Raw genomic sequence first — 27,931 nt, 5'->3', positions numbered from 1 at the left:
AATAACGTGACGTCACAGAAAGGAACTGTGTATTGATACAGTAAGTATAAGATCTTTATTTATAATAAATGTAATGTTACCTGTGTATTGATACAGTAAGTATAAGATGAAGAACTTACAAGTATCAATAACACAGTATTTATATGTTTTCTAATTGTACTAAAATATATAAACTATAACATATGGAGAAGGAAGTAATTAAATACTTAAAGCTGATTGATGTTTCTGTCTTGACGAATCTAAAGTGTGCTTGGCTTTACTAATGCGAATCAAGTTGAGGCGGACTTTCTTTCTTCTTTTGTTCAGTACTTGTGGTTTAAACTTCGTTTGTTCGGATTATAGTTTGTTGGAAGGTTATATTCAACTTCAATTGGCTGTTTCTTACTGGAATCGCTATTTTCTGTGACATTATTGAGAATTTAAATAATTATTCTATTAACTTAAAAAACTTATGATGTAGTGACGTAAGCAGCCATTCGATCCGAGTCTGTTTGTGTCCGAGTCGCTTCTATACTATGTGTGTACGTAGTAAAGTGGTGAAGCACCTCTGAGTAATGGTTGTTCTTGTTCTGGGTGTTGTAATAGATGTTGGTGATGATTCTGGTGCGTTCGTGGTGAACATGTGGATCCAAGGGCCAACAAGAATACTAGCAAGCAAAACATAAGCCATCTCTCATTTCATACAGGTCATGTATTTTCTCAACAGTGTTAATTCCCATAATTTTCTCATACTCTTTCTTATGCAAGTAAATCAAGGCCTTTATTATCTTTACTTCCTTTTTACCCGTTATCTGTCTGTACCTGTGATGATCTGACATTAAATAAGTCTTCAATTACATAGTAAACATATCATAATCAATTTACATCAGAAATAGACATAAAAGAACCTCTTGTACTGAATAAGACAATGTATCTTTTAACAGACTAAGACTTATGACTGAAATCCATAATTTACATTATTTAATTAATTTAAAGTAGTCTATGATAATAGAGACTCAGTCATTTGCATGAACTCTACTACTACTTACTCCGACATCTCTTCAAAATGATAACAATAAATTGTATAAAACAGTCTCAAAGTATCTACCTTTGTCTATACATTAACTTATCATATAACTCTCTATTATCAAAACATCACAAGAATAAACCTATACAAGTTCTAATCGACTTCTTTGTTTTTTATCTTTTCTCTTACAACATCACAACAATAACAATAGAAACAATGTTTTTTAACAAGTTTAAGATTTAGGTATTTGAACAGTGAATTTTTTATTTAAACCAACGAGTTGCTAGTGCTATCCCAGTAAAGAGGCACTTTATCATGCAGAATTTCACCAAATTCCTTTGCAGCCTTCATGATCGCACGAACATTTTCTTCTTCGGAGCCAAGGAAATCACGTAATGTCCAACTAGGAGCCTCTCCAATCTTTAAAGTCAAGTTTTCAGCAAATCGATCAACCCAAGCTTCTTTGTAGAGCGAGACTTTATACAAAGAACGGTGTGGTTCAAAAGCAGTAAGATCTACAGGAAGTTCATGATCTTTTCTTTTGATACGAGTCATGTCCCATATCTCATCTTTACAGACTTCAACCACATATCCTTTCCAGTTGTAGAGCCATTTTGTCTTTTGAGTCACCAAATGAGGGACATAATCACTAAAAGTAGCCATGATCAATCGTTTATCAGGTGAAATGCGCAGGGCTTGCCAGAATTTAGAATGAGGTGTATCGAAGTCATTGTTGGGTAATTGACGGGCATGTTGTAGCTTGAGATCCCAAGAGTAACGTCCTTCAATGTTGGTACAGTTGATATCGACTAAATCTGTACAGTCTGTCATAGTGTTCCAAAGAAGTCGAGAGCCTGTTTCAGTAAAAGAGACTTGCATGACAGTATCCCACATATCACCACGCGAAGCTTCACGCTGACCAGACACACGGGGTGGAGCTGCTGCTGGGTACTGCTTTGCATGAACCACAAACGAAGTGCGTGGGTTCTCAGAGTATTCAACAGCATCCGTACCGTTGGAAAGATAGTCAAACAAGTGTTGAAGATGATCCCTTGTTTTGCTCATACAGGGTGCTAAAGCAGACTTGAACATGGGCTTACGGAATATCTTGTCGCTGACTTTTTCAATTGATAGGTATTTATCATCCTTCTTGGGGTAATTCATCAAACAGATACTACCATATCGAATCTTCATACGGACCATCCAGTCATTTAAACGTAAACTTTCGATACCATCTGCCAAACTCTGTTCAATAAAGGTTTCATTGCGTGCATTTAATTTTCGTCCTTGTTCAGACAATTCCTGAGGTCGTTCATCACTCAGACTGATGAGAGACATTGGTGTACCATGAGCCACTGTTTCCAATAATCGGTGCTTTTCTAACATCATTTTCTCTCGTTCAGGGTCTGCATAAGTGTAAGTGACAAATGTACTCGGTAATCGACGGTATCTCAAGAGCCATTGCTTGGAAGGTTGTTGCAATAATCGCAATGTACTTCCAATAGGCTTACGACAACAACGCAAATACCAGTTACGAACACGCTTGCCTGCTTCCCTGACAGATTCCTCTGTATCTGCATTGATTCGGATCAAATTGCCTACTTCTTCGTACCAAAGGAACGCTTTGCATTCAGCCCGAATCGAATTGAAGTATTCTTCACCTCGATCACCCATAAAGCGCACTAAAGGCAAGCGTTTATCAGGCAAAGGAAACACAGCATGGAAGTTTTGAGGTACAGCAGGTAATCCTTGGTATCTTTTCTCTTCGTCCATCTTGGCTTGCTTTCGTTCAGCACGTCTTTTCTCTCTCTCTGTCAATTCGCGCTCAGGCTTACTCCATTTCTTCGTTTTGCGAAGGGAGCGTGTGTCGTTTTCGTTAGCACGAGCAGCAATCGTGTCGAGGTATTCTTTTGTCTTTTGATAGCGATTTCGTCCCCCAGATATCGATTTGATTGTAGTCTGAGTTGTATTCAATGTACGAGTTGGAAGCGCGTTGGATTTCTTTGGCGCGTGCCTTGTTGAAACCACCCAGGATATCCATTGGGTTAAAATGGGCAGGCAAGACCCAGTAATCATCAGCGTTTCGATGGACAGTTTCTGGTACGACAGTCGTGTCTGTAAAACTACGAACTGAACCACTTGAGACGGGTGTGTCTGCTCGAGCATGTTGAAGGCTCATGTCGATAGTGGGTGTTTGTTGTCGCGATTGTGATTGTGAAGGTATACGAACAGTGGTATCTCTCCAGTCATCATCATTATCAGAAGCTTCATCGTCGTTAAAGGTATAAGGTATTTCTGGTTCAATAGACATTTTGATTAACAAAGAAAAGAAAGAAATAAAAAAAAAGAGAGAGAGAGAGAATTTATTTCTCGATGATGCCTCTATTGTTTTGAAATAGAATAATACCCTTTTTTTTTCATGTTATTTTTATAGAAACAGCCATCATAGAGTGTTGTATAATGTCTGCTTAAATACGCACATACAAAAAGAAAAGATGCATAATCAAACAGACCCTATTGATTTGGAGGCTTAGATGGCTTTAAAAACGCGTATTTTTCATTTCTTTTTTTTTCTCTCTCTTTTTCTCTTTTTATTATATGAACCTTTTGAATACAACAGTAGACACTAAACTTGGAACAATAGCTGAAATTAACGGCAATCTAAGTAAATATAGTTGAATGAACGCGTCTTTCTTTATTTATTCATTCATTGGCTTTAGTCCATGTAGAAAATGAATCGAGTCCAGCTATAACGAAGTGGCAGCTAATAATGTAGATAACACCTACTTTTTTTTCTTTTAGAGAGTCAACTCATCGCTTTGATAGATAACTTATACCCTTCTATTCGCTACAAACAAGTAGAAGACTTGAAACCTGATTATGTTTATACAGCAGCCAAGTCCTCTTCTTCTATGGTGGATACGTATTATAACGATATCAAATCCACACTTAGTCAACAATGGCAAGAAAGTAAGTAAACCACCACAAACCTTCTTGCTTAACTGTGCTAGATTTCCTATGATTGCAGCTACACCTCTTTATAAACAAGGCAAACGCATTTATGACTATATCTATTCGACTTATTTAAAGCCATCCGATGCTATCCTAGAACACCCTAAATTCAATTCAAACAAAGATACAGTCGTATACATGGCTTGGCACCCACACCAGGACATACTTGCTATAGTTGATAAACATGACGATGTCTACATTTATGAAAAGCATGATACTGTCTGGACATGTCAAGTATTAAGAGACATTCAAATGAAAGACGTAACAGCATTAGAATGGAAGCATAGATCAGCAGGCACCTTGGCTGTTGGATGTAAGCAAGGTGTATGTGTCTGGACAATACCAAGAGTAGCCACAGATCAAGAACCTCAATTCCATCCCTCAGCTTCTATGGTCTATTTGTCCTATCAAGGTCATGATCATGTAAGTTCACTAGCATGGGATCCTACACCGGTAGTCATCTCTTGGCTGTTGGTTCCGCTGTCTCGAATGCACTTGTGATTTATGATATGTTGCTCAAGAGAACACACGTATTAAAGAGATATGGTCATGGTTGTATTATGTTGCGATGGAGTCCTAATGGTGAATGGTTATTTGAAGGCGGTTCGATTGGTACATCCCGTATGTGGGACACAAAACACTGGGAATCAAAGGTGATCAGTAATCCTCCTGGTTTGTGGGTTCAAGCTGCTTGTTGGGCACCCGATAATCGTTCCTTGGTTTTTTCAATGTATGGCAAATCTGATCTTCATGTGTTATTCATGAGTGGTAAGCAGATCCATAGTGTTGTGGATCATCCATTGGCTTCTTTGCCAGTCACTACTGTCACGACTGAATCTAGAGAGCAGATCAAGCTGGTGGTGTGATTCGCGATATTAGTCTGGATGGCTCCAGATTGGCTATTGCTTTTGAAAATACACCATTGATTGCCTTGTATTCACTTAAACAAGACTCACCTCTTAATTTGAATACAGAGCCTATTCTTTTCCCTATGTAAGTCAGAATGAGATCGTATTCGTCTCATTTATTCGTTTATTCTAGTGGCTATGTTCATGGATCAAGCGTATGTATGGACAACACTGCAATGTCTGTTACTGCTATAGATAGTCAACCACTTGGTATCTCATTTTGCAAGAACCATAAACAAGGCTCAGTCATGGCTATCTTATGGAAGCATGGACTAGTGACATTTGTGACTCACAAGTACCTCACAAATGAAGAAGTGCGAAAAAGATTCTATTAAATAATTTATATACGTGATCTGTAACTTCTAATAAACGTATTGCCAACACCACCAATACAAATGCAGGACCAATACGACCAATACGGGCTAATGTACTCTTGAGATATTCTTTACGGATAAGAAATGTACGATTGGCTATGGTGGCACCAGGGCGATTATAGATGTCCAATGCATACAGATGAACAGGTGTGCTTGCTAATTGAACAATAGCAGGGCAAGCAAGTTGAGCTGCTACCTGAGATGATTTCTGGCTGAAAGAGGCAGTCTGTTGAAGCCAACTAGCAATATAAGGAGGTGCTGTAAAACTAGCAGCAATCGTCAATGAATCTCTGGCAGCAAATAAAAAGTAAGATAGCTTAGGCAATGCTCTTGAGGCAGTCACACCAAACATACGAGCAAACACTTTATCCTTATAGACACATAAACCAATATTGGTTATGCTGGTTGTGATAAATTTATATAAAGATGTCTTGACAGGATCTACTGAATAGTTTTCACAGGTTGTTTCGACAAGATTAGCCGTTGTATAAGTTGAGAAATAGAGACCGAGTACAATACGGAATTGTGGTGATACAGTAAATTGAAAAGGATTTGACAGAAATGAACGCAAGCCGTATTTTAAGCCATCTGTTAATTGTCTTTTACCGTTTAAATTTTCAATAATCGATCTACATGCATTTGCATTAATTTTTTTTTTTTTAATTTTTTTTATTTTACCTGTCTACAATAGCAATAAAAGGTGAAACCATAGCAGCAGAAGAAAATGCAGCAAACAGATCAAGACCATAAAGCCTTAGTAGTCTATCTTTGGTATATAACAAAGGCTTCTCTTTTGAAATCGATAGTTCTGTAGACATAACTCTAAAATAATAATAATAATAATAATAATAATAATAATAAAAGAGAGAGGGAAGGTGAGAAAAATTATAGATGTTCTCTATTTATAAACAGGATATTGAAATTCCGTATCGATTTGTTATTTGGTAAAGTATGTATGACTCTTTGTTACTCTTGTGTTTTCTTTCTTTTTTTTGTCTTCCATTTTGCTTCGCTCCCCTCTTTTTCTTTCATTTTGATTGTAAAATCACTGGTTAAAAATAAAATTGAGACTCAAGCTACTTTTCGATGACACATACACGTCGTTTTTGATAAAATACACAGTGTTAAAGGGACACAGAAAATGATGATTAGTCCAGGACAAAAAAAAAAAAAAAAAAGGGTTTGTGTGAGAAAGGAATATGACAATAGGAATCCTATTTAGTCTAATTTAACACCTTATCACCGGCCATCTTTGTTTTTGTACCTTATTTTATAATCACTTTTTAAATCAGTGAATTGATGCACATATGTTGTACATCTTGTTCAGATCAAACGAGTGTGACTTGAACCTTGTGAAAATAAAGTGTAACGATAATAAACTAAAGCTTTCTTCTTTCCTCTTTCTCTTCTTTTTTTTTTTCTTCTTTTTCTTATTTCTTTTTATGTGGTTAAAATCAAAGGTAAAGCTAAAAAGAAAAAAAGAAAACAAGATAAGCACAATCCACTCATTTCAATTCAAGTAAAGAATCTTATTTACTTTTCACCCACTGAGAATATTGCACAAGAAACAAATCAAACTCAACAAACAACACATCAAAGCAAGTCTAAACTAAACCAGAATGAATCCAATAGCCATGAACACAAAATCATGCTATGTTTGATCAAATCCTATCTCAATTCATCAGTCTATCACACAGTCTAAAGATAGATATGAATACAGAAAAAACAAAACAAGTCTTCATACAGAATAAAGAGACAGTCAAAGACGAACAAGCCATGTTTGAACTTTTAATGCAGGCCTGGAAAGAAGATATTGAGCAACAATATAAAGATACAGCATCACAGACTGTAGAAGTCAAGAAACAATTAAACACAATAGAACAAGAAAATCAAGAATTTCAACAGACATTAAAGACATGAACAAACGACTAAATAACATTCGCCAAGAGACAGAAATATCAACACCTGTTGTATACAAGGACAAGACTGAGTTAGAAGAAGCACTCAAGGTCTCTGTTGAACGTATGACAAGCAATAAAATGGACGGATTTGATGTACTATGCCAAGAGATTGCTGATATCAACACACCGCTATATCAAAGTATTCAAGAAATAGACCACCTATTCAACAGCCATGGACCATGGCAAATAGACTTTAAAATGAAGATGTATAAATGCTTTGATATTCAATATGATCCATATTATGTCAATATGTTAAGGAGACATATGCATATCAACACAGAAGAATGTTTAGATAGTTATTTACTGGCATGTCATGCACTGGCCAGGTATTATGCCATTCCTTTTGACTAGGTAGTGTATCTCAAATAAATGATATTTATTTACCAAATCGTTGTTCCACTTTGGAGTATTTGTATAAACACTTGATAAATACATCATAATTCAACTGGTGTTCACTATAACAATTCCTAAAAAGAGATTTAGTATACAAGGCACGTGTCAGAAGAGAGGGACTTACATAATTTCAGTTAATCGAATATGCCAAGGAGGATAACCATCCAATGAAACGTAGTTATGTGGAAGACCATCATAGCTAATCATCAAATCAGGATCAGAAATAGTATTCACTATCACCATACATTAGCAAATGGCTCTTTATAGACACTAGTCCCTTACGATGCATATATGTGTTTACTAATTCAATGTCTATTGCCTGTTTGTTGTTTTTTATCATTTCTTGTACTACATATCCCATGTGTGGTTTCCCATTTTCACCTGATAAAACTGAAATTTGATGGCTTATAAAAGTCAATGACATCTATCGTCTACAACCGTGTACTTTACCTGGTCTATTCTTTCCATTTGGTTTGTCATCCATTCATGTAACATAGTAGATTGCTGTTTATAAAGATCAACTGCCATTGATTTAAAACTCCTTTTTGTATGAATGAGTCATGTATTCTGCTTCTTATTGCTTTACCTGATGCATCATACACAGATACCTCTTGAATACCAAATTCCCAAGCCCAACATGTAGCCATACAAATGTCCAGCATCATTGTGTCCCAGTCCTTAAGACTTCTTGAGCTCAATAACTCACGAGAAATATGGATAGCAAGGTGGTTTGGTATTTTTGTCAATTGTCGTTTATCAAACTGCATGCGTGCTTGAATATCTGCTTTTGATTGATAGAATGTAGTATAGAGATAGACTGAAAATGAGATATAGCCAATATACAATAGATATAAAAGTGCAATATGTACAATATCACTGTTAAAAATACATCGAAAGTGAGTTATTTTGTTCTTGAATAGGCCTGCTTCTGTTTTGATTTCTTGCTTTGATTCTATGGTATTTGTCATTGAAATGTATTTTGGTATCTTTTCATTGGTTGTCGAGAGATGCAAAGGACTGTATTCTACTTCATTATTATTTGTTGTAATAATGGTTGTCATAATGTAAAGAGATATATAACTGAAAGAAGAAAGAAAGAAATAAAAATGAAATATTTTTTATTTTTTATTTTATTTCTAATTCTAAATTTAGTCACAACCCTATGCCTTTGTTTCATTTATAGCCATTTTTCTACTTCTTTATCAGGTTCAACTGTGTCTTGTTTCTTTTCAGAAAGAAAGGCAAGCCATAAAATGCGATAGCCAAGACTAATAACCAGATACCATAAAGAATATACAGTGGCATTGCTGCTTTTTGATCCTCATACCTAAAGGAATATTAATTAATGCCATAAACAGTAATAGTCGGCCAAGCCAAATATGAACATGATTGTTCCAAGGGCGTTTAGGAGGCAAACAATGATGCTTTCGACGATAACGAAACAAGAGATGGTTTACAGTACCCAACATGACTTGAGACCATACTCCAATAGATAAAGCAGTGCCAATGCCCTACAAGGAACTAGGTAAGTTCATGCCTAATATTTTCATTCAATACGATACAGAATGTGGTTTGAGTTTAAGTTGACCAGATATACCAAATGCAATAAATGCTGAAATAGTAAAAGGCACAAATCCTGCTGTTGTCATGATAAGCATATGTACTTTGGGCCCCCATGTTTTGCCCTTTTTCTTGCAAGCATATTCATGCCCATAGCCACTGGGACAGCAAGCATCCATACAAATACCATAAGTGCAGCATGTAATAAATAAGCTTGTTTTTGTTTCTGGATCCATAATGAAGAAGAAAGGAAGAAAAAAAAAGGAAAAAGAAAGGTGGTTGCTTTATTCTCATATCAGTTTTACAGCATTTGTTAATTTCCCTAAAGGCTCTTTCATCTCTTGAGGAATGTACTCTAATAATTTTCAAACAGTCTTGTTCTTTCTGAAACAAGATGTCTTTTCAAACATGTTAGAGAGTCAAATACATTCTGCTGATTTACCTTCAGTTTCTACAATGTTTGAAGCAAAGACATCCTTTTCTTCATCTTCATCCATCATTGTTTCCAACAGACAAAGGTTGGCACACATTTGATGAAATTCTTTTGATTCCTTTTCATTTTCATAATCTACTACGGGTGCTACTTGATTTCTAAGATATTTTAGAACACTTAATGTTTCCAGGTTGACATTGGCTTCTTGTGTCTTTTGCATACAAGCTATTTGATTACAAGTTCTTTCAGTTTCTGCATACGAATCATATAGAAACACCGTCTCAAGATAGAAGAAGGATCAGGCCTAATGTCATTAGTAATCATACTTGGCAACAGTGATACATACTTGACCAATCTGAGTTCCCAGAAATCATTCAATCGTTTACTTGGATTTGAATTATCACCAGGATTGCCACCAAATATGTACTGGACTCGATGCACGGCATCATACACCATTTGATGAGCATAACGAGGGCATGGCTCTAATAAACTTGTCTTTTTGTTTTCATTCTGATATATTTATGCCACTCATTTTGTTTGATAGAATAAACCCATAATGCATTCTTGACAACATCTGAGTTTGTGTTGCGCTTATAGCCTGATAGAACATAGAGTTCTTCTAATGCAGCATCAATTGTTGCACGCTGATTAAAACCAGCATCGGGTCCAGCATCTTTGGTATAGTCTTGAGCTATTTCTGTAACCATATCTTGGTCTACATCGTAACGATAGAGGTCAGATAAATAGTCTTTGCCACGTTGGCCAGCAAACACATAGAGGGAGCGATTCGTCTGATCAAAAAGCATTGAATGGCCTACACGAGATTTCAAGGGCGCATTTTGTGGACAATGGGGAGAGGTAGAAGGTGAATTGGAAGTTGGCTTGGTATCATCATTTCTATTCCCCATATTAGACCTTTTTTTTTATTTGTTCATGATTACCTAACAAGCTTCCACTGATTTGATTTGATATGGTAAGCATAAAGACCACTGTAGTTTTGTACTGTCGTGTCTCCATTGACTGTTCTTCCACCAAATACATAGAGTGTCTCACCACTTGGATCCACACACATTTGGTGGTCAAATATAAGTTCAGGGCCACCTTCACACTATACAAGCATAAGCTAGTGTTCTGCATGATAGGCACTACTTACAGCTGTATGGTTGCTGATTTTGATCCATTGATCGAGTGCAACGTAATAACGATAAAAATCGGAGCACAAGGATTCTGCTGCATTTGTTGCCTGCGATGACTCTACGTATCTACCTAAAACAAAAATAGACTGGCTTGTTGAATCAAAACAGACTTTATGGCATGAACGAGGACCTGGGCCACCTTGACTTGTTTTGATCGATCAATACACCTACACACTGTGTTTTCTTACTTACATTTGCGTATCTTCACTGAGCAGTTTCCACTGATTTTGTTGAATATCATACGACCAAAAATCAGACAAATCTTCCTTTCCATCCCAACCGCCCAAGATATAAATCATTTGATGATCTACATCAATACACATCTGATGTCCTCCTCTCGGCATAGGAACAGGCGCTTGCTTTTCTTGAGGCTTGAGTTGTCTCCAGATAGGTTTATAGGTTGCATTGTCTGAATAAGTTCGATAGATTTCACATTCATGATGTGCTAGTTGCAACACTCGCTCAGCTGCTTCAAAATCAGTCTCCACCACTAAATACTGATGTAGTTGAGATAACAGAGGGTGTTCTAATTCAACACCTGTCTTGTCTTTAATAAAGTAGAACGTATCCATCATATTTCTCTGGCGAAAGTATTTTAAGCATAAGCGGACTGTTTCTGTTTCTTTGTACTATATGAAGAGTCAATAGGATCATTCGCGTTTTATGTTTACTTGCAGTTTCAAATTCTGAACACACTCTTTGGATCACAGCTGGTTCATTGATGCCACGCACTTCAAGATACCAAATACTGTAATTGAAATTAGCACCAAAAGCAGACAATGGCACAATTTTGATGTATTTAATGGGGAGAATCTAAAGTGAAATGAGTTGAAAGCATTGGTTTGATAGTCCCCATACCAAGTTTTTGTATTGATACTTTAACGAAAATGTTTCTGGTTCGGTATCATTTCTTAAACCTATATGTATATATATATATATATGTATAGTGTATTAGGATGAGATATAATTAACCACAACAAGCAAACCATGATGTAGCAATTCAATCATATCGTCTTTTGGATCCACGCCACCATAGACCTTAAATTCTTTCAAGTTACAAACATGTCCTTTATGAAATTTACCAAACATGACAGAACCTTTTTTTTCGTCTTTCTTTAGAATGCCTGTAATTTTTCCGAAATATTAAAACTTACGAGCAATGACGGGTTTATCGAATTTGATGGTAATAAACTGTTCATGGTCATTCAGTCCACTTGACCATCTAGAGGCTTGTTGTGTAGGTTGATTTACAATGATGTTCTGTGGGTGATAAGATCCCGAATAAGAAGAACAATCGTAAATACTGTATTTTAACTTGACTTGTCTTGCTTTTGACATCATAGATATTAACGTATTTTTGTGATGATCCATAGGTGCATTAGCAGTATTGTTTGTATGGACTTGCGAGGCACGATCCATGTGCTGCTGTGTAAGTGCAGCTACATTCATGGTGTCCTTATAGACTGGATGGTGACTATAATAAATGTTATTCAGGCGATGTTGAATGGATTTTCTTGTTTCAAGCATGTCTGAGAGTGCTCTTGAAGAAGAGGGAGGTGATCTCTTGTTCTGTTGGCATTGGTTTTCCGGTATGTAGCTCATAGGATGATACACTGCTTCAGACAAGAGCTCTTTGTCTTCTATGGTATTGTTGCCGATAATGGAAATGTCATGTTGATGTGTACTAAGGTTTGAAGTAGGTTCACTACTACTGCTACTGTCACTGTCATTGGGATGAAAGTCCATGTTAAATCAGTTTGAACCGAAAGAAAAAAAAAAAGAGAGAGAGAGAGATGCCCTTTAGATCATTCTTGAATAAATGCATATATAAGACAATGAAAAATGCTAGGTCATGTGATCAAAAACAAACGGAAACATTTCCTAAACACATTGTTACACTAGTAAACAAACCATACAAGCGTCATAAACATTGAAAAAGGGAAATAAGCTCATTTTTTTCCACTTTGTAAACCATCACGTCACTTTGTAGCCTGTGCTTCTTTATCTATAGTATATCTTTTTGTGTTTGTAGCCCGTGCTGCGTCTCGAATTGGCCAATAAAAAGATTGCACTACATCCCCCTCCCTCCACAACCCCCAAACGCATCATTCTTTTTCTTTTTTTTTCCTCCTCTTTTTTCTTAATTTTTCTTTCTTTATCTTTTTTTTTTCTTTTAAAATAAATCTCCCTTTCCTTTCCTTTCCCTTCTCCTATATATATTTCTGAATTTATTATGCCTGACGATAACAAACCAATGGAACCACGAAAAAAGCGAGCAAAAATCATGAGCGCCTGTGGTGAATGTCGACGCAAAAAAACAAAGTGCAACGGCGAACAGCCATGTCGAAGCTGTCAGAAATCAAACACAGCTTGTGTCTATCCAACAGCAGCACAACTGGACGATAGAAAAAACCATGGAGGTGGACCATCCAAAGCAGCACTGGAAGCCATTGAAGACCGACTCAAGACAATTGAAGATATGTTACGAACGATTCTCCATCAATCACAGCCGCCGATGCACGATCCCAATTGTTTAAATAATAAAACCTCTGTTGCTAGTAGCCATGATAGTTCTCTTGTTGTTGATGAAGCTAGTCTTCATGATAGTAATAATAGTAATGATAATCGACTGCCTTCTATTCATAATCTCTCAGCATCACTACCACTTATGCAACAGCTACCAAACCCACTTGGATTAACTAGGCATGAAGAAGAGATCTATCATCAATATCATCAGCCACCGCCACATTCCATGTACCGCCCAATTCCTCAACATCACCATGACAACACTTTACAACATCCAGAAGAAGCCTCGGTATCAGAAAGGCATCTGCAGCCAATGAAAAAACGTAAAAGATGATACATTTCTTTGTTCAATTTCTACTCCTCTCACTCTTACTCTCACTCTCACTCTATTTATTATTTAATAGAAAATAACAATAAATAAAGAGAAACGGTTTCATTCTTTTAAGCATTATGTTTTGGTTTTCATTGGTTACTATCTTAAGTGGATTAAGGACTGCTTCCGGTAAAGACAAGTCACAATCCTTTTTTTATATCTCAACCTTTTTTTTTCTTACAAAATCTCGATCTCTTCTTTTTTTTTTTTTTACAATTCCAAGATCTGTGAATATGCCCAGTACTGTCTCTAGCAAAGAAGGTAAGTTGTTTCGAGGGATAAAGAGTATGCGTCTTATACGGAACGATAGACAAACATCGTAGCGATAAGAAGGAAAAGAAGGAAAAGAAGGAACGATCTTCTCGCAAGAGAGACAGAGACGATAAGAAAAAATCAGATAGCGAAGACAAAGCCGAGACCAAGTCTGATTTGCCTGAAAACTCTACAGAAGGTACTCCTGAACCTGACTCCAAGAAGCGCAAGACAGTTGTTGAAGAAGATACAAACCAGGATGAAGATATTCCTGACCACCTTCGTCTTTCCAAGTTCCGTATTTCTGAAGGTACAGTCAACAACCTTGAGTCAAGAGGTATCAAATCTTTGTTTGAAATTCAAGCCGCTACTTTTGATGAGATTTATGATGGTCATGATGTGCTTGCCCGTGCTCGTACAGGTACTGGTAAGACATTGGCTTTTGCCTTGCCTGTCATTGAAAAGTTGGCTTTGAATAAGGAATACAAGGAACGTCGTGGTCGTGCTCCCCGTGTGCTTGTTCTCTGTCCTACTCGTGATTTAGCCAAGCAAGTCTGTGGTGATTTTGAACAAATCTCTGGTAACCGTCTCAAGACATTGCCTGTGTATGGTGGTGTGCCTTACAATGAACAAACCTCTGTCTTTAGAGATGGTGTTGATGTCGTTGTTGGTACTCCCGGTCGTATCCTCGATCATATCAAATTCGGCAACATGAAGTTACATGACCTCAAGTTTATCGTTTTGGATGAAGCAGACGAAATGTTGGATGCCCGTGGCTTTGAAGAAGACATGTTCAATTTGTTATCCAACATTCAAGAACAAAAGAGCTCTCGCGACTATCAAACCTTGTTGTTCTCTGCTACTGTGCCCGAATCTGTCATGGAGACAATTAAGCGTTTCTTGAAAGAAGACTATGAACGTATTGATTTGATCGGTAATGCCAAGAACAGAACTAATACCAACATTCGTCATATTGCTATGCCCTCTTCATACCATACCCGTGCTGATATTATTGGTGATGTTGTGAATGTCTATGGTCGTAGTGGTCTGACTGTCATTTTCTGTGCTACTAAGGCTGATGCCAACGAATTGGGTGCCCACGACAAGATCAAGCAAGATGCTGCTGTCTTGCACGGTGATATTGCTCAAGCTTCTCGTGAAGCTACTATGAAGGCTTTCCGTGAAGGTAAATACAAGTGTATTGTCTGTACTGATGTCCTTGCCCGTGGTTTGGATATTCCTCAAGTCGATTTGGTCATCAACTGTCAACCTCCCAAGGACACTGAATCTTATGTTCATCGTTCTGGTCGTACAGGTCGTGCTGGTCGTTCTGGTGTCTGTGTCACTTTTTATAAGCCTGCTGAAGAAGGTCTGTTGTCTTACATCTCAAAGCGTACAGGTGTCAAATTCGAACACTTGTCTGCCCCTCGTCCTGAAGATATCATCAGTGCTACTACAGAAGATGCTTTCAAGTCGATTGATATGGTCAAGCCTGATGTCTTGCCCTTCTTTGCTGACTCTGCTAAGCAATTAATTGAAAAGCACGGTGCTGAAAATGCTGTTGCTGCTGCCTTGGCCTTCATGACAGGCTATCATCAAGGTGTCCCTAGTCGTTCTTTATTGACTTCTCAAGAAGGTCAAACTACTTTGTTGATGCAATTGACCTATACAATTCAACATCCTGGCTATGTTCGTAATATTCTGAACCGTGAATACCCTGAATTGGGTTATGACGATTTGAAGGGCTGGAGAATGACACAAGATTCTATGGGTGTTGTGTTTGATATCAAGAGTTCTAAATGTGAAGTACAAGAAGATGGTAGTGTTCTTTTGGCTGGTCGTCCTTGGACTTCTCGTAATATCACATTGAGTGCTCCTTCTACTTTACCTCCTCTTCAAGAACGTGATAATAGAGGTGGCCGTGGTGGCGGCGGAAACAACTATGGTAATGGTGGCGGCGGATACAATAGCTATGGTCGTAACAATGGTGGTGGATACAACCGTAATGGCGGCGGTGGTGGTGGCCGTGGTGGTGGCCGATCTGGTGGTTACGGTGGTAACGGTGGCTATGGTGGAGGTGGCCAAAGACGTGGTGGTTACGGTCGTAACTAAAGAGATACATTTTCATCCTATTTTAGCATTTCCCCCCTTTTTCTTTATTACTTTTTGCATTTACAAACAATACCTTTTTTCTATAGAGAGATTCAATTTGTATATGTTTGCTTTAATTTGTTTTCATGTTTATTTATTATCATTAACTAGACCATAAAGACATTTATTTGTTATCTAACAATAATAATAATAATGGATTTCAGTCTGTGAAAAGAGGCTTTTTTTCTCTCTCTCTCTCTCTCTCTCTTTTCTTATTGAACATGGCCCAGTCTCGTATTTTAGTAAGCAACCCCCAAGATACAAACATAAAATTTAACCTGATCAAAGTTGGTTGGCTTAGGAAACGTACCATTACCAAATACTCGACATAATGTAGGCATGATGGTGCTCGATGCCATTGCCAAGTCGCTTAATCTAACATGGTCACAAAACCGTAGTTGGAAATCAGACATGGCTGAAACAAACATACAAGTTCAATCCAAAAACGAGTTTCATGAATACAAACTCACGCTCTTAAAGCCAAGAAAGTTGATGAACATTAGTGGATCATGTATTGCTCAAGCAGGCAAGTGGATCTGTCTGATAGCCTTCATCTAATCCTACACAGTCAAAGATCTTTCACTTCCCTTAAGAAACGTCTATGTCTTTCATGACGATATGCAGCGTGGGTTAGGTAAAGTCAGTCTGAAAGCAAGTGGATCAGCCAATGGACACAATGGCATCAAATCCGTCATTGATCATCTCAGGACACAAGACTTTAACCGTGTTCGTATTGGAATTGGTCGCCCACCCGCTGACATAGATAATCGTTCCAATGATGTTGTGGCTCAATTCGTATTAAGTAAATTCACACAGGCAGAGATAGCTACATTGGAAGAAACGGTCTATCCGATGTGGACGCAAAACAATGGACTAGAACTCTTGTGTCATCAAGGACAGTTATTTAAATTACCAAAAGTCAAGAACAAGAAAAAGAAAGCTGCATTGAGTACATCAGATATCGAAGACAATACCATTCAACAGGCTGCTTAAAGAGATTTATATGTATTTGATAGAAAGAAAAAAAAAAAACCAGCAATGCCAACGTGTTACCTTGCATGATGAATTGGAGAACTATCGTAAATAGAATTAGCAAATTATATAATATAGATTACTTTTTGCATAGACAAAAAAGCTTCCACAGTGAAAATGCCCTAAAAAAAAGGGGAAGGGGGAGTGTAGGTATAAAGGGATTTTCCCTAGAAGTCGGAGAGGCATAATAGGGAGTCGATCCAATTTAAGTCGTACAATGCGCGCATCAGCTGGGTAACTGGGAAAGCCTTTAATAAAGGTACCGTCAACCAAATACACTCCTTCATTCAAGATTGTTTGGCGACCCAAACTGTCTTTTCTCCAAACAGTTTCCATAAACGAACGGTTGAGATATTTGCGGGTCATAGGCACGCGACCGCAATAATCTTCATAGCCACTGTTCTCGTCCATATTCTTGTTAAAATCAAACAGAAGTTCTTCATCTTTGATATCGGTGATATCAATAAGAACGCTGTTTTTTTCAATGCCTTTTATAAAAAGTTGAGCCAAGTTAACAGGTGTCGGTTGAGCAGAGTCGGACAAGAGTAACTCACTGATGGTATGTGAGTCTGTAAACGATGCAGATGGAGTGAAGACAGTTGGTCGAAAGGACAAGTTGGTACGTGCCTGACCTGGCACTACTTTTGCTCAAGAAAGAGAAGTGTTGTTATTATTGTTCTTCTTGTCTGGGCTGGTTGCAATTCGGAGAATTAAGCGGAAGAGTCATGTTAAATTGAAGAAATGAATTAAATTGAAAGCCCAAACATGGCCCAAATGCCGTTTCAGTCTACAGTTTCATGGATTTTGAAGATTTACATTTAGACATTTACCTATAAAACAATCTAAATCCATACTAAAGAAATCGTATTAATTAAGAAGACTGGAACACATGAAGTCTATGAATTGCTCCTTCTAAACATATCCGGAATTCCGTAGACACTCCAGACAGAAATCATGTTTCTTGCTGCAAATGTCTCTTCTCCAAAGTATATGGCAGGTTGTACAGACAAGTACACTATGGCTTTTGGCATCAGGGCAATTTACCACATCCTTATTAAACATGTCGTTTCCAAATACAACAAGGAGAACTTTTGATTCGTCTTTGTTTATTAGCTATTCAACACAGGTAAATGTCGTCATTCATCTAAAAAAACTGTCTGATTTCTATCGAGAATGATATCTAGAAATCAGTTTCAATCTGTTCAAGAAAAAAATAACATTGTCTAGTGTTAAGTTAAAGTGACGTATTAATCATGAGGGGAGGTATTTTGGGAGGAATTGCCTTTGCCGACTGTCAGAAGCACAATCGAAAGAATCGAGCAGACTGACGGTCCTCTTCCTGACAAACCATCCGTGAAGCCCTATAAGATTAATGAAAGTGCTGAGAGACACCTTGGTCGTATCATTTGCAAGAATCCTTTTCGCTTCTTACAACAAATGGAAGGAAGAACTTGCAACAACGAGCATCCATGTTCACAGAGACACTGTGATCTCAGCTGTTCAGCGAATGAGCTTCCAATCGTTTATAGCAGCAAAGAAGCCTCGTCCCTTTGAGCAGCAGAAAAGAAAAGGCTTCGCTAGGCCAGCAGTAAGGTCAATTGGACAAATGAGTTAAAGTTTCGTCTTTCTAGCAATGCAGACAGAAGAGTGCTTTGAAAGGTTGGTGAGCAATATGAGGAAGATCGCACCGTCTCAACAGTAAGATGGGCTGAGGATTTCAGGTCTTTGACTATTGTTAAAGAGGACTCCGTTAACCAGGATGTATATGTCAGTATCTTGTCCCAGACATTCCATCCTAAGTTAATGGAGCTCACCACAACTCAAGACAAGAATTTTGACTTGTAAAAGATGATGCTATTTGCCACACAGACGTCTATACTCGATGATGGAAGAACACTCATCAGATTAGGTGCTTTGAGTACTGGCCTGCTTAAAGCCCTGATCTGAACCCCATCGAGCATTTTTGGAATGCTCTTGAAAAGCTTGTAGACAACAGAAGGTCTGAAGTTGACAATGTTGAAATCCTCAAGTCGATACTTCGACAAGAATGGGAGAACCTCGGCCAAAAAGACGCTGCACGCTTGGTCAGAAGCATGAAAAGCCGATGCCAAGCGGTGATGGATGCAAAACGTGGCCACACCAAATACTAGTTCTTCTTTTTTCTATTTTCTTTTAATAAATAATCTAAACTTTTATTCTACACGGTTTATAATGCTCATTGTCTTTGCTTCAAGGGACTTATTCAAGGATGAAAATCACGCAATTTTCCTGTCTTCAAGAATTTATTTAAAAGGTACGAAAGCAAAATCTGTGTCAGTCTATTAAAAGCCCTCCTTTTTTTCAATGCAATGAACCCAAAAAGTCTTTTTTTTTTTTAGAAGGACAACTAGTCATTAACCTGGCTAGTTTAATAAAGAAATACACAAACATTCATTCGAATATGTTTAGAAAGGAATGCGTATTTGAATGAAATCAACCCACTGTATGCTTTAAAAGAGATGAAAGTCAAAAACTGAGTTATCCATTTTTTTTCTCTTTCTTTTTTTCTTTTATTAAAATGAACAGAAAGTTCGACATTACCATCTTTGGTGGTACTGGTTTAACTGGCAAACAGATTGTTCGTCATGTCTTTGAACTCTCGATAGATCATCCTGAGTTTTTTGCTTCTGGTTTTCAGTGGGCTATTGCAGGCAGAAGTGCCGAGAAACTCGAGTCTGTGATTGAAGAGTTGGCACAACACTACTCAGCAGCCACAGTGACAAAACCAGCCGTTTTAGTAGCTAATGTGACTCAAAAAGAGCAACTGGATGCTATGGCAACACAGACCAAGGTGCTGATAAATGCAGTAGGTCCTTTCCGTTTTATGGGTGAATATGTGGTTCGCGCTTGTGTTGATAATGGATGTCATTATGTGGATGTGACTGGTAGCTATCGACTAAAAATGTATATATCATTCACACTGTATTAGGTGAGCCTGAGTTTATTGAACGTATGCAGCGTACCTACCAAGACAAAGCAAGAGCAAAGGGTATTACTGTTGTTCATGCATGTGGGTTTGATAGTGTAAACATGATCTCTTTTGAGTTATACAATATATATTCATATATGAATGCTTAGGTACCCACTGATTTGGGCGTACTTTATACCAAGCAACTCTATACCCAACATGGATGGACGCCAACACAGATTGAAATGTTTCTAAAGATACATACAGGTCCTGCAGGTATGCGTGGCGGTTATGCAACTTTTGAATCTGCAGGTAAAAGAAAACAAGACCCTGTATCTATATACTGATATCCTCTAGTGCATGGATTTGGTTCTTCTGAGCTCTTGAAAGAGATCCGTAAGGCCTCTTCTTTAAAAAAGCTACCAGAGCCTCAAGGACAAAAGCTTTTGTTCCATAAGCATGTCACTTATGACAATGAATTTGGTTATCATGTTCCCTTTGTGTTTGCTGATCCTTCTGTGGTTCGTCTTTCTCAACAGATCTTTGTGAGTGGATTAGCTCATCCTGCAGCAGCAGCCGTACAACCACCCCCACCTACAGTCCAGTTTGCTGCCTACATGTTAATTCCTTCGCTTTGGTATGTCTTTTTGTACATGATGTATGGTGCTGTCTTTTCATTTTTAGCGGGATCACCATGGGGCCGTCGAATCTTGCTTGATTATCCCGAGTTTTTTTCAGCAGGCGTGTTTTCAAAAGAACATCCTACACAAGAACAATTGGATCAATGTTCATTTGAAGTTATTCTTCGCTCTAAGGGATACGATCACGCATTGACACCTGGGCGACAAGTGCCTCCTAACAAGACTATCAAGGTAGTTGTTCGTGGTCCTGAATTAGGCTATGTAGCCACTCCTCGTATTGTGGTTCAATGTGCTATGGCTATCTTGAATCATTCAGAAAGTGTGCCACATGGTGTATTGACACCTTCTACTGCTTTTTGGCATACGGATCTTATTGAACGTCTTCGGTTTGTTGGTATCACTTGTGACGTTTCTTGTTAAAATAATAAACACTCTATGTTTAGCATCACTTGTATAAAGAGTTACTTTTAATATGTAAAATAGGTCAGTAACAAAAAGACATGTCATGCATCTACTAGGATGTGGGTCAATCCAGTTGTCCGGCAAGTCCGATTCTGGTGAATACAAGTATCCCCCCCCTAAATAGACAACTCAGAAAACTCGTGCAATAAAAAATCATTTAGACGCGCTTTCAAAATTTTTTTTTCCTTTCTCTTCTTTAATACATCAAGATGCAAGCACCTGTCCTTGTTATGAGTGAGTAAACAAACACTTCTCCTAAAGTATTAACATCTGGGTAGATACCAATATGGAACGCGAGTCTGGTCGTAAGGCTCAACTCTCGAATATTACTGCTGCCAAGGTAAGAATGAATAGAGATGACTCACAGGCACTGATGGTTGTTTAGACAGTGGCTGATGTCATTCGTACCTGTCTTGGTCCTCGATCGATGCTCAAGATGTTACTTGATCCTATGGGTGGCATCTTGTTGACAAATGATGGTAATGCTATCCTTCGTGAAATAGAAGTTGATCATCCTGCTGCCAAGAGTATGATTGAACTCTCGAGAACACAAGATGAAGAAGTAGGTGATGGTACAACCAGTGTTATTATCCTTGGTAAGTTAGACAACATACAACAGAGAAAAAAGGAGAGCTCATCTTAGACGATATATAGCTGGTGAAGTGCTTGCTGCTGCCTTACCACACGTCCAAAACAACATTCACCCTATTGTGATTATCAGTGCTTTCAAGAAGGCCCTTGAAGATGCTTTACAGATTGTTGAAGAAATCTCTACCCCTGTTGACGTGAATAACACAGAAGAAATGTTGACTCTTATCAAATCATCTATTGGTACAAAATTCACCAGCAACTGGAGTGAGTTGATGTGCAAGCTTGCTTTGGACGCTGTGCGTTGTGTTGCTATGGAAGAAGAAGGTACTGGCAAGACTGAAGTTGATATTAAGCGTTATGCTCGTGTTGAAAAGGTAGGCACAAATGAAAAAAAGACAATGTGAATTGATGTTGTATAGATTCCTGGTGGTGAAATTGAACAATCTCAAGTCTTGGACGGTATCATCTTGAACAAGGATGTTACTCACCCCAAAATGCGTCGTCGTATTGAAAACCCCCGTGTCATCTTGTTGGATTGTCCTCTTGAATACAAGAAGGGTGAATCTCAAACCAACATTGAAATTTCAAAGGAAACAGATTGGAACCGTATTCTTCAGATTGAAGAAGAACAAGTCAAAGCCATGTGTGATAAGATCATTGCTTTGAAGCCTGATTTGGTGTTTACTGAAAAGGGTGTCTCTGGTAAGTGATTGACCTGAAGATAAGGCTTTTAATTTTGATAGATCTTGCACAACACTACTTTGTCAAGGCCAACATCACAGCTATCCGTCGTGTCCGTAAGACAGATAATAACCGTATTGCCCGTGCTGTTGGTGCCACTATTGTCAACCGTGTTGATGATCTCCGTGAGTCTGACGTAGGTACAAAGTGTGGTCTTTTCAACATTGATAAGATTGGCGATGAATACTTTACTTTCTTGACAAAATGCCAAGACCCCAAGGCTTGTTCTATTGTCTTGCGTGGTCCTAGTAAAGACATTATCAATGAAGTTGAACGTAACCTTCAAGACGCTATGTGTGTTGCTCGTAATGTCTTCTTCAGTGCCAAATTAGCCCCTGGTGGTGGTGCCACTGAAATGGCTGTTGCTGTCAAATTAGAAGAAAAGGCCAAATTGATTGAAGGTGTTGAACAATGGCCTTACAAGTCTGTTGCTGAAGCTATGGAAGTCATTCCCCGTACTCTGATTCAAAACTGTGGTGGTAATGCCATCAAGACGCTCACACAATTAAGAGCCAAGCATGCTACTGGTGAACATTCATTTGGTATTGATGGTGAAGCTGGTAAGGTTGTTGATATGAAGGATTACGGTGTTTGGGAACCTACTGCTGTTAAGGTCCAAACGATCAAGACTGCTATCGAGGTAAGAAGTCAGCATAAAGAGAATGAAGAAAATAACTTTTTTTGTTTAGTCTGCATGTTTGTTATTACGTGTTGATGATATTGTTTCTGGTCTTTCAAAGAACAGAGGACCTGCTCCTCAACAAGGTGGTGCTGAACAACAAGAGGTAAAAAAAAAAGAAGGAAAACATCACACACTATCATGGTAGACTAATGTATTGACTTAGATGATGGAACAACAAATGTAATAGTAGCATAAAACAGCATAAAATAAATCCCATTTTTTTTAAAGGATATATATATAGATATATACATATACACACACACACATATATATAATAAAATGTCTTGATAAAAAGATATGCTTTGTTTATTGTTTTCTATGTAGAGAGTCTATAAAGTATGTAAAATGCAAAATATTGAATTAATGAACATGAGGGGAATGGACTAAAGGAACGTAATCAGGAATAAACATGGAGTTTTCAACAACTTCATTCAATGTTTCGCCTTCCTTCAAGACAGCAGTAGCCACACCTTCTTCAAAGGCAACTTCACAAACACGCGTACCTACAGCCAAAGCAACTTCACGCAATTGACACACACCAGGGAAGAGAATACCTTCCTTCAACTGTTGAGGACTGGCCATATCAGCAATAGTCTTTGCGGTTTCCAAGAACATGTTAGGTGTGACACGGCTTGCTCTTGAGACAGTGATACCAAGACCAAGACCAGGGAAACTGTAAGAGTTGTTACATTGGTTTGTGCGGCCAAGACGGCCATTGGGCAACTGAACATCTGTAAAGGGACTGCCTGAAGCAAAGATAGCACGACCATCGGTCCATTTGAAAGCTTGTTCAGCTGTACATTCAGCACGTGTATCGGGATTACTCAAGGGGAAGACAATGGGCTTTTCTTGATATTTGGCCATGGTACGAATAGCCTTTTCTGAAAAGACACCGGGGACACCTGTCAAGCCCAAGATGACAGTAGGTTTCACGCGTTCAATCACTTGTTCTAAACTGAGACGGTCAGGTAAATCAGCCTTGACATAGCATTGTTGGCGTTCGTCTAGTTTAGTGATTCTTTCTTGACCACCCACAATAGCTTGAATATCGTTGCTTGTCTTGGCAGGGTTACCGAGAAGACCATGTTGGTCCAGCATGTAGATACGGGAATAAGCTTCTTCGCGAGACTTGACCTTGCCCTGAGCTACCATGGCATCAATAATACCTTCACAAACTCCGACACCAGCAGAACCAGCCCCAACGCAGACAATGCGTTCTTGAGCAAGTGCTTCTTGAGGAAGATTACGAGCCTTAAGGGAAGCAAGAATACCAGCAAGTGTGATGGCAGAAGTAGACTGGATATCATCGTTGAAACAAGTAATCTTGTCCTTGTCTATAAACAGAGTTAATCTATCATTCATTTTTGTATCTTTAACTTACATTTATTTAATAAATTGTAAGCATGAGGATATTTAAAATCTTCAAATTGAATAAGAGCATCTAAAAAAAAAAACTCGGTCAGTAACAAGATCATAAAAAAAAAAGAGATACTTTACTTGGCCATCTGCTTTGAACAGCAGTAACCCACTCATCCACAAAAGAATAGTATTCTTCACCGTCTAATCTTGGGTGACCCATACCGAGGTAAAGGGGATCATTCAATAAGTTTTCATTATTTGTACCAACATCCAAGACAACAGGCAAAACAGAACGAGGACGAATACCACCAGCAGCAACATACTAAATTTATACATTAGTTTTGGAAGTCATTCCAAAGAAACTTCGGATCACTTACCAAACTGAGTTTACCAATAGGAATTTGCATACCGTTAGCACCCAAATCACCCAAACCCAGTACACGAGAACCATCAGTAACAACAATGACATCCACTTCATCATGAGGCCAGTTATGAACCATGGCTGACATGGTACCTCTGTCTTGAGAGGAAAAGTACATACCACGAGAGCGACGGTAGATGGAATGTGACAATAAACATGCTTCACCCACTATATATATGTTGATTAAATTTCAGTATGCGGGAAAATCAGGGTAAATATTGTATCGCAGTTGAAAAAAAAAATTTTTACCTGTAGGTGTATAGATGATGCTAGCCAATTCATCCAAATAAGTAATTAAGAGCTTATAGAACAATGTCTCGTTACGATCTTGAAGGGCAGTCAAAAACACAAATTTGGAGAGAGGTGTGTCTAAAGCATCCAAGTTACGCTTGATACGAAGCAGTTGCTTGTCCATTTCTTGACAACGAGGTGGCACTAAACCACGGATCGAGAGGCGTTCTCTTTCTGCAAGACTGAATGCAGTACCTTAATTTGGGTCAGTGTCTCTATTGTTTTTTTTTCTGTTGCATTACCTTTTGAAAGTAAGGGATCATGAATGATGTTGACACCTCTTAAAGGAGTCAACTGAACTGTCTTGTCTCTTCTAGGATCAGAGCCAAGAGCAATAGCAGAAGCGGGAAGACCATAATGACGACGATAAAGAGTTTGTCCCTGTCTCAACATGTGAGGCAAGGATTTACGCATTGAATTAGAAGATAACATGATTTAAAAAGAAAAAAAAATGATAAAAAAAAAGGGAACAAAAGAAGTCTGTATTTATACAAGACAGCATTATGTAAAAGGAAAAGCTGACCCGTGGTCATTTTGCACCAGCGGTCATTGAAATGATACACCGCTTTCTCTAGATGATCATGATGAATCAGTCTATAAACTGTCCCTATATAAGCCGTATGCATGTGCTCTATTTGCTCTGGATATTTATTGATCAGTTTAATAAGCTGGTGGCTATAAAAAGTAAATATAGCATCTTCTTTTAATAGAAACAACTTGTTATGAAATAAAATGAAAAGTTTAATTGACTGATGAGTCATTTGCACTTTCTTCCTGTAATCTCACTTCTTTTGTATTCCCGATTTACTGTAAGTTCTGGGCATCTATTGACACAAACAGGCTTGGATCAGCGTCTCTTTTTGTGATTTTGTCAACTTGAGATTGTCTATTGTTTGATACAGTTCGCTATAGGCTACTTATTTGCTTCCCTATAAATGGTCAAAGCGACATTTTTGACGAAAAAGGAAATGAAGCATTGGGGAAAATATACCCTAACAATATATATTAAAAAAAAAAAACCTCAGAAAATTAGCTCATTTTGCCTTTTAAACAATAAGAGCTCTAAATAGAAAATAATAATAATAATAATAATAAACCACAGTATAAATAAATATACTTAATATGTATACATACACTTTATTGAAAAAAAAAAAATTGTATGGACAAAATAAAATATTAAATTGTAGAAATTAAACAGAGGATGAGATACATAAGTAATATTTATATTGTTGCTTACACTAGGTTATGAGAGCAGAGAATAGAAGAGGGATAAATTAGTAACAGATATGAACCAGTATATGTAAAACACTTACGCGAATAATTTTGTCAGTTGCATAATTGCTTCAACTCATCAACCAATACCAAGCTGCGATTGATGCTAAAGGCGACCATATTCGTTATCGGTTTCTTTCTACTTATATTATCTTTGAATAAACATCTCAAAAAATCATCAACAAAAAACTGAGTGCGTTCAAGTATTGTCTTGGCTTTTTGATCATGATACCTTTGTTACTGAGTTCGAATGACGAAAAACTGAGCTAATTTTAAAAAAAATTTTTTAGGAGAATATACTTTGTCGATTCACATATGCAGAGATCAACAATTTTCAGCCTTAGGCTTCTCTCTCTATGCTTGCGATAGATCATTTTCGAGGGCTCTCTTTGATCAGCAACAGGATCGTCATTGCAAGCATGATACTTTAGGATAGGAAATTAAAATCCTGTTTTGTCTGTGCGCATAGGTTCAAATAGATAGACGATTGCTCAATTACAACTCCTTAGTCTGTCTGTGCGCATGCCCAGAAAAAGAAAAGAGCCAAGAAAGAAGGAGTCGTTTATTACATTTACATACATACATACAATTTATACATAGAATAATTAGTTCATATTTGGGATAAAGAAAAAGAAGGAGGTATATTAAGCAGTCTTTTCTTTTTTTTTCTTATTCGCACTACGGCGAGCAGTGAGATCACGCCAGACAAAGCAAAAATTGCCTGCCAACTGTATTTTAGGTTTTCTGCCTCTCTTCTTTTTTGGCGTCGTGCTGCTATTAGCAAGTTTATTTTTCTGTTGCCAATGCAATACCATGAAATCTTGAGGTTCTTCTTGAACAAGTCTTTCTTGAGGAAGTATAGGATGTTGAATGATATCACATACAGTAGGTGTTATGAATGTAAAATGATCTTTTTTTTCTTTTCTGTTTGGTGGTCTCCCTCTTTTTCTTTTGAGACTATCCATGTCTGGTATGGAGAGTGGGCTTAGCAGAGGCGATAAAGATGGTGAAGAGACAGAAGATGCAAAAGAGAGTGTTGGAGAAGGGATTTGGAGTGATGGTAGATTATCTATTTCTTTTATGAGTGTGCTGATAGGCGGCAAAGTGACATGGTTCAGTGTTGGTGAGGGAGGGTGTAACAAGAACTCAATTGGTGACATTGTAAGATAAAGAAAAAGAAGACAGAAATGTTGCTTCATAAATTGAATTTATATTTTTCCTTCTTTAGGTAAATACATTCACTTTAGAATCTAAAGAAACTTCTTTTTATACGATCCTTTTAGCCTCAGTCACACAGGGCATATTTATGGTGCTTTTCAGCAAATTTGTCTATTGTTTTGCTATTAA

General features: G+C 37.8%; 13 protein-coding genes across 13 annotated transcripts; 5 read left to right on the top strand and 8 right to left on the bottom strand.

Annotated features, from left to right (window-relative positions):
• Window positions 1-1,073: 1,073 nt before the first annotated feature.
• B0P05DRAFT_532995 (uncharacterized protein) lies at window positions 1,074-3,485 on the bottom strand. Its single transcript, XM_051577162.1, has 2 exons — window positions 3,032-3,485; window positions 1,074-2,913 (listed from the first exon to the last, which is right to left on the bottom strand). The coding sequence occupies exons 1-2, from the start codon at window positions 3,315-3,317 to the stop codon at window positions 1,274-1,276; spliced, it is 1,926 nt and encodes a 641-aa protein (XP_051437056.1). The 5' UTR covers window positions 3,318-3,485; the 3' UTR covers window positions 1,074-1,273.
• A 110-nt stretch (window positions 3,486-3,595) lies between these two features.
• Window positions 3,596-5,252, top strand: B0P05DRAFT_532992 (WD40-repeat-containing domain protein). Its single transcript, XM_051577161.1, has 5 exons — window positions 3,596-3,671; window positions 3,727-3,747; window positions 3,974-4,419; window positions 4,476-4,833; window positions 4,860-5,252. The coding sequence occupies exons 2-5, from the start codon at window positions 3,739-3,741 to the stop codon at window positions 5,013-5,015; spliced, it is 969 nt and encodes a 322-aa protein (XP_051437055.1). The 5' UTR covers window positions 3,596-3,671; window positions 3,727-3,738; the 3' UTR covers window positions 5,016-5,252.
• On the bottom strand, window positions 4,771-6,306 carry B0P05DRAFT_608139 (uncharacterized protein). The gene is made up of 2 exons (XM_051583370.1): window positions 5,979-6,306; window positions 4,771-5,929 (listed from the first exon to the last, which is right to left on the bottom strand). The coding sequence occupies exons 1-2, from the start codon at window positions 6,116-6,118 to the stop codon at window positions 5,227-5,229; spliced, it is 843 nt and encodes a 280-aa protein (XP_051437054.1). The 5' UTR covers window positions 6,119-6,306; the 3' UTR covers window positions 4,771-5,226.
• Window positions 6,307-6,710: 404 nt separating this feature from the next.
• On the top strand, window positions 6,711-7,615 carry B0P05DRAFT_532986 (uncharacterized protein; the record flags this gene model as incomplete). The annotated part of the gene is made up of 4 exons (XM_051577160.1): window positions 6,711-6,760; window positions 6,826-6,955; window positions 7,009-7,154; window positions 7,250-7,615. The coding sequence occupies exons 1-4, from the start codon at window positions 6,743-6,745 to the stop codon at window positions 7,610-7,612; spliced, it is 657 nt and encodes a 218-aa protein (XP_051437053.1). The 5' UTR covers window positions 6,711-6,742.
• Window positions 7,616-8,735, bottom strand: B0P05DRAFT_532978 (Decaprenyl diphosphate synthase-like protein). Its single transcript, XM_051577159.1, has 5 exons — window positions 8,241-8,735; window positions 8,100-8,175; window positions 7,937-8,058; window positions 7,779-7,887; window positions 7,616-7,728 (listed from the first exon to the last, which is right to left on the bottom strand). The coding sequence occupies exons 1-5, from the start codon at window positions 8,713-8,715 to the stop codon at window positions 7,638-7,640; spliced, it is 873 nt and encodes a 290-aa protein (XP_051437052.1). The 5' UTR covers window positions 8,716-8,735; the 3' UTR covers window positions 7,616-7,637.
• A 55-nt stretch (window positions 8,736-8,790) lies between these two features.
• B0P05DRAFT_532976 (uncharacterized protein) lies at window positions 8,791-9,484 on the bottom strand. Its single transcript, XM_051577158.1, has 5 exons — window positions 9,375-9,484; window positions 9,217-9,345; window positions 8,982-9,165; window positions 8,924-8,961; window positions 8,791-8,879 (listed from the first exon to the last, which is right to left on the bottom strand). The coding sequence occupies exons 1-5, from the start codon at window positions 9,402-9,404 to the stop codon at window positions 8,832-8,834; spliced, it is 429 nt and encodes a 142-aa protein (XP_051437051.1). The 5' UTR covers window positions 9,405-9,484; the 3' UTR covers window positions 8,791-8,831.
• A 3-nt stretch (window positions 9,485-9,487) lies between these two features.
• Window positions 9,488-12,623, bottom strand: B0P05DRAFT_532973 (Muskelin N-terminus-domain-containing protein). Its single transcript, XM_051577157.1, has 14 exons — window positions 12,546-12,623; window positions 11,998-12,490; window positions 11,830-11,967; window positions 11,702-11,760; window positions 11,540-11,656; window positions 11,036-11,472; window positions 10,801-10,987; window positions 10,589-10,755; window positions 10,199-10,544; window positions 9,994-10,157; window positions 9,908-9,951; window positions 9,657-9,872; window positions 9,569-9,612; window positions 9,488-9,543 (listed from the first exon to the last, which is right to left on the bottom strand). Exons 2-14 carry the CDS (start codon window positions 12,443-12,445, stop codon window positions 9,505-9,507), a joined length of 2,406 nt encoding a protein of 801 aa, XP_051437050.1. The 5' UTR covers window positions 12,446-12,490; window positions 12,546-12,623; the 3' UTR covers window positions 9,488-9,504.
• A 3,710-nt stretch (window positions 12,624-16,333) lies between these two features.
• B0P05DRAFT_506368 (peptidyl-tRNA hydrolase) lies at window positions 16,334-17,138 on the top strand (the record flags this gene model as incomplete). Its single annotated transcript, XM_051575536.1, has 4 exons — window positions 16,334-16,387; window positions 16,434-16,671; window positions 16,714-16,788; window positions 16,861-17,138. The coding sequence occupies exons 1-4, from the start codon at window positions 16,367-16,369 to the stop codon at window positions 17,136-17,138; spliced, it is 612 nt and encodes a 203-aa protein (XP_051437049.1). The 5' UTR covers window positions 16,334-16,366.
• Window positions 17,139-17,299: 161 nt separating this feature from the next.
• Window positions 17,300-18,029, bottom strand: B0P05DRAFT_585151 (uncharacterized protein; the record flags this gene model as incomplete). The annotated part of the gene is made up of 3 exons (XM_051582414.1): window positions 17,300-17,344; window positions 17,394-17,815; window positions 18,008-18,029. 3 exons carry the CDS (start codon window positions 18,027-18,029, stop codon window positions 17,300-17,302), a joined length of 489 nt encoding a protein of 162 aa, XP_051437048.1.
• Window positions 18,030-19,701: 1,672 nt separating this feature from the next.
• B0P05DRAFT_532964 (saccharopine dehydrogenase) lies at window positions 19,702-21,213 on the top strand. The gene is made up of 4 exons (XM_051577156.1): window positions 19,702-20,101; window positions 20,146-20,240; window positions 20,295-20,436; window positions 20,482-21,213. Exons 1-4 carry the CDS (start codon window positions 19,735-19,737, stop codon window positions 21,183-21,185), a joined length of 1,308 nt encoding a protein of 435 aa, XP_051437047.1. The 5' UTR covers window positions 19,702-19,734; the 3' UTR covers window positions 21,186-21,213.
• Window positions 21,214-21,407: 194 nt separating this feature from the next.
• On the top strand, window positions 21,408-23,537 carry B0P05DRAFT_532962 (T-complex protein 1 subunit gamma). Its single transcript, XM_051577155.1, has 8 exons — window positions 21,408-21,461; window positions 21,506-21,567; window positions 21,613-21,823; window positions 21,882-22,192; window positions 22,238-22,520; window positions 22,562-23,199; window positions 23,249-23,344; window positions 23,405-23,537. Exons 1-8 carry the CDS (start codon window positions 21,437-21,439, stop codon window positions 23,423-23,425), a joined length of 1,647 nt encoding a protein of 548 aa, XP_051437046.1. The 5' UTR covers window positions 21,408-21,436; the 3' UTR covers window positions 23,426-23,537.
• Window positions 23,538-23,601: 64 nt separating this feature from the next.
• Window positions 23,602-25,705, bottom strand: B0P05DRAFT_465638 (uncharacterized protein; the record flags this gene model as incomplete). The annotated part of the gene is made up of 6 exons (XM_051574282.1): window positions 23,602-24,575; window positions 24,623-24,682; window positions 24,739-24,922; window positions 24,978-25,189; window positions 25,271-25,507; window positions 25,555-25,705. The coding sequence occupies 6 exons, from the start codon at window positions 25,703-25,705 to the stop codon at window positions 23,602-23,604; spliced, it is 1,818 nt and encodes a 605-aa protein (XP_051437045.1).
• Window positions 25,706-27,083: 1,378 nt separating this feature from the next.
• B0P05DRAFT_532958 (uncharacterized protein) lies at window positions 27,084-27,778 on the bottom strand (the record flags this gene model as incomplete). Its single annotated transcript, XM_051577154.1, has 1 exon — window positions 27,084-27,778. A coding segment is annotated over exon 1 (425 nt), but the record flags the coding sequence as incomplete, so codon positions are not given.
• Between the last annotated feature and the right edge of the window lie 153 nt (window positions 27,779-27,931).

The sequence above is a fragment of the Gilbertella persicaria genome (genome assembly GCF_025201335.1).
Source record: "Gilbertella persicaria strain CBS 190.32 chromosome Unknown B0P05scaffold_10, whole genome shotgun sequence".
NCBI classification, from domain to species: Eukaryota; Fungi; Mucoromycota; class Mucoromycetes; order Mucorales; family Choanephoraceae; genus Gilbertella; species Gilbertella persicaria.
Note: the sequence above shows the minus strand (reverse complement) of the source record. Positions and strands in the feature narration are given on the sequence as shown.

Bases quoted from the DNA above. Each gene is read 5' to 3' on its own strand.
- B0P05DRAFT_532992 (XM_051577161.1), top strand. The intron at 4,420-4,475 runs GTCCTATCAAGG...CTACACCGGTAG, and splicing joins TCAGCTTCTATGGTCTATTT to TCATCTCTTGGCTGTTGGTT. The intron at 4,834-4,859 runs GTCACTACTGTC...GACTGAATCTAG, and splicing joins ATCCATTGGCTTCTTTGCCA to AGAGCAGATCAAGCTGGTGG.
- B0P05DRAFT_608139 (XM_051583370.1), bottom strand. From the start codon at position 6,118: ATGTCTACAGAACTATCGATTTCAAAAGAGAAGCCTTTGTTATATACC. The intron at 5,930-5,978 runs GTAAAATAAAAA...AAATGCATGTAG, and splicing joins TTTATTGCTATTGTAGACAG to ATCGATTATTGAAAATTTAA.
- B0P05DRAFT_532995 (XM_051577162.1), bottom strand. From the start codon at position 3,317: ATGTCTATTGAACCAGAAATACCTTATACCTTTAACGACGATGAAGCT. The intron at 2,914-3,031 runs GTTTCAACAAGG...AAAAGACAAAAG, and splicing joins CCCAATGGATATCCTGGGTG to AATACCTCGACACGATTGCT.
- B0P05DRAFT_532976 (XM_051577158.1), bottom strand. From the start codon at position 9,404: ATGGTATTTGTATGGATGCTTGCTGTCCCA. The intron at 9,166-9,216 runs GTATCGTATTGA...AGTTCCTTGTAG, and splicing joins TTAAACTCAAACCACATTCT to GGCATTGGCACTGCTTTATC. The intron at 8,880-8,923 runs GTCTTGGCTATC...CTTTCTGAAAAG, and splicing joins TTTATGGTATCTGGTTATTA to AAACAAGACACAGTTGAACC.
- B0P05DRAFT_532973 (XM_051577157.1), bottom strand. From the start codon at position 12,445: ATGAGCTACATACCGGAAAACCAATGCCAACAGAACAAGAGATCACCT. The intron at 11,473-11,539 runs GTGTGTTCAGAA...CTCTTCATATAG, and splicing joins AACCAGCTGTGATCCAAAGA to TACAAAGAAACAGAAACAGT. The intron at 9,544-9,568 runs GTACATTCCTCA...GAGATGAAAGAG, and splicing joins ACTGTTTGAAAATTATTAGA to CCTTTAGGGAAATTAACAAA.
- B0P05DRAFT_532962 (XM_051577155.1), top strand. From the start codon at position 21,437: ATGCAAGCACCTGTCCTTGTTATGA. The intron at 21,824-21,881 runs GTAAGTTAGACA...GACGATATATAG, and splicing joins AACCAGTGTTATTATCCTTG to CTGGTGAAGTGCTTGCTGCT. The intron at 23,200-23,248 runs GTAAGAAGTCAG...TTTTTTGTTTAG, and splicing joins CGATCAAGACTGCTATCGAG to TCTGCATGTTTGTTATTACG.
- B0P05DRAFT_532964 (XM_051577156.1), top strand. From the start codon at position 19,735: ATGAACAGAAAGTTCGACATTACCATCTTTGGTGGTACTGGTTTAACT. The intron at 20,241-20,294 runs GTAAACATGATC...ATGAATGCTTAG, and splicing joins ATGCATGTGGGTTTGATAGT to GTACCCACTGATTTGGGCGT. The intron at 20,437-20,481 runs GTAAAAGAAAAC...GATATCCTCTAG, and splicing joins TGCAACTTTTGAATCTGCAG to TGCATGGATTTGGTTCTTCT.
- B0P05DRAFT_532978 (XM_051577159.1), bottom strand. From the start codon at position 8,715: ATGACAACCATTATTACAACAAATAATAATGAAGTAGAATACAGTCCT. The intron at 7,888-7,936 runs GTAAGGGACTAG...GTATGGTGATAG, and splicing joins AGTAAACACATATATGCATC to TGAATACTATTTCTGATCCT. The intron at 7,729-7,778 runs GTAAGTCCCTCT...ATCTCTTTTTAG, and splicing joins ATTCGATTAACTGAAATTAT to GAATTGTTATAGTGAACACC.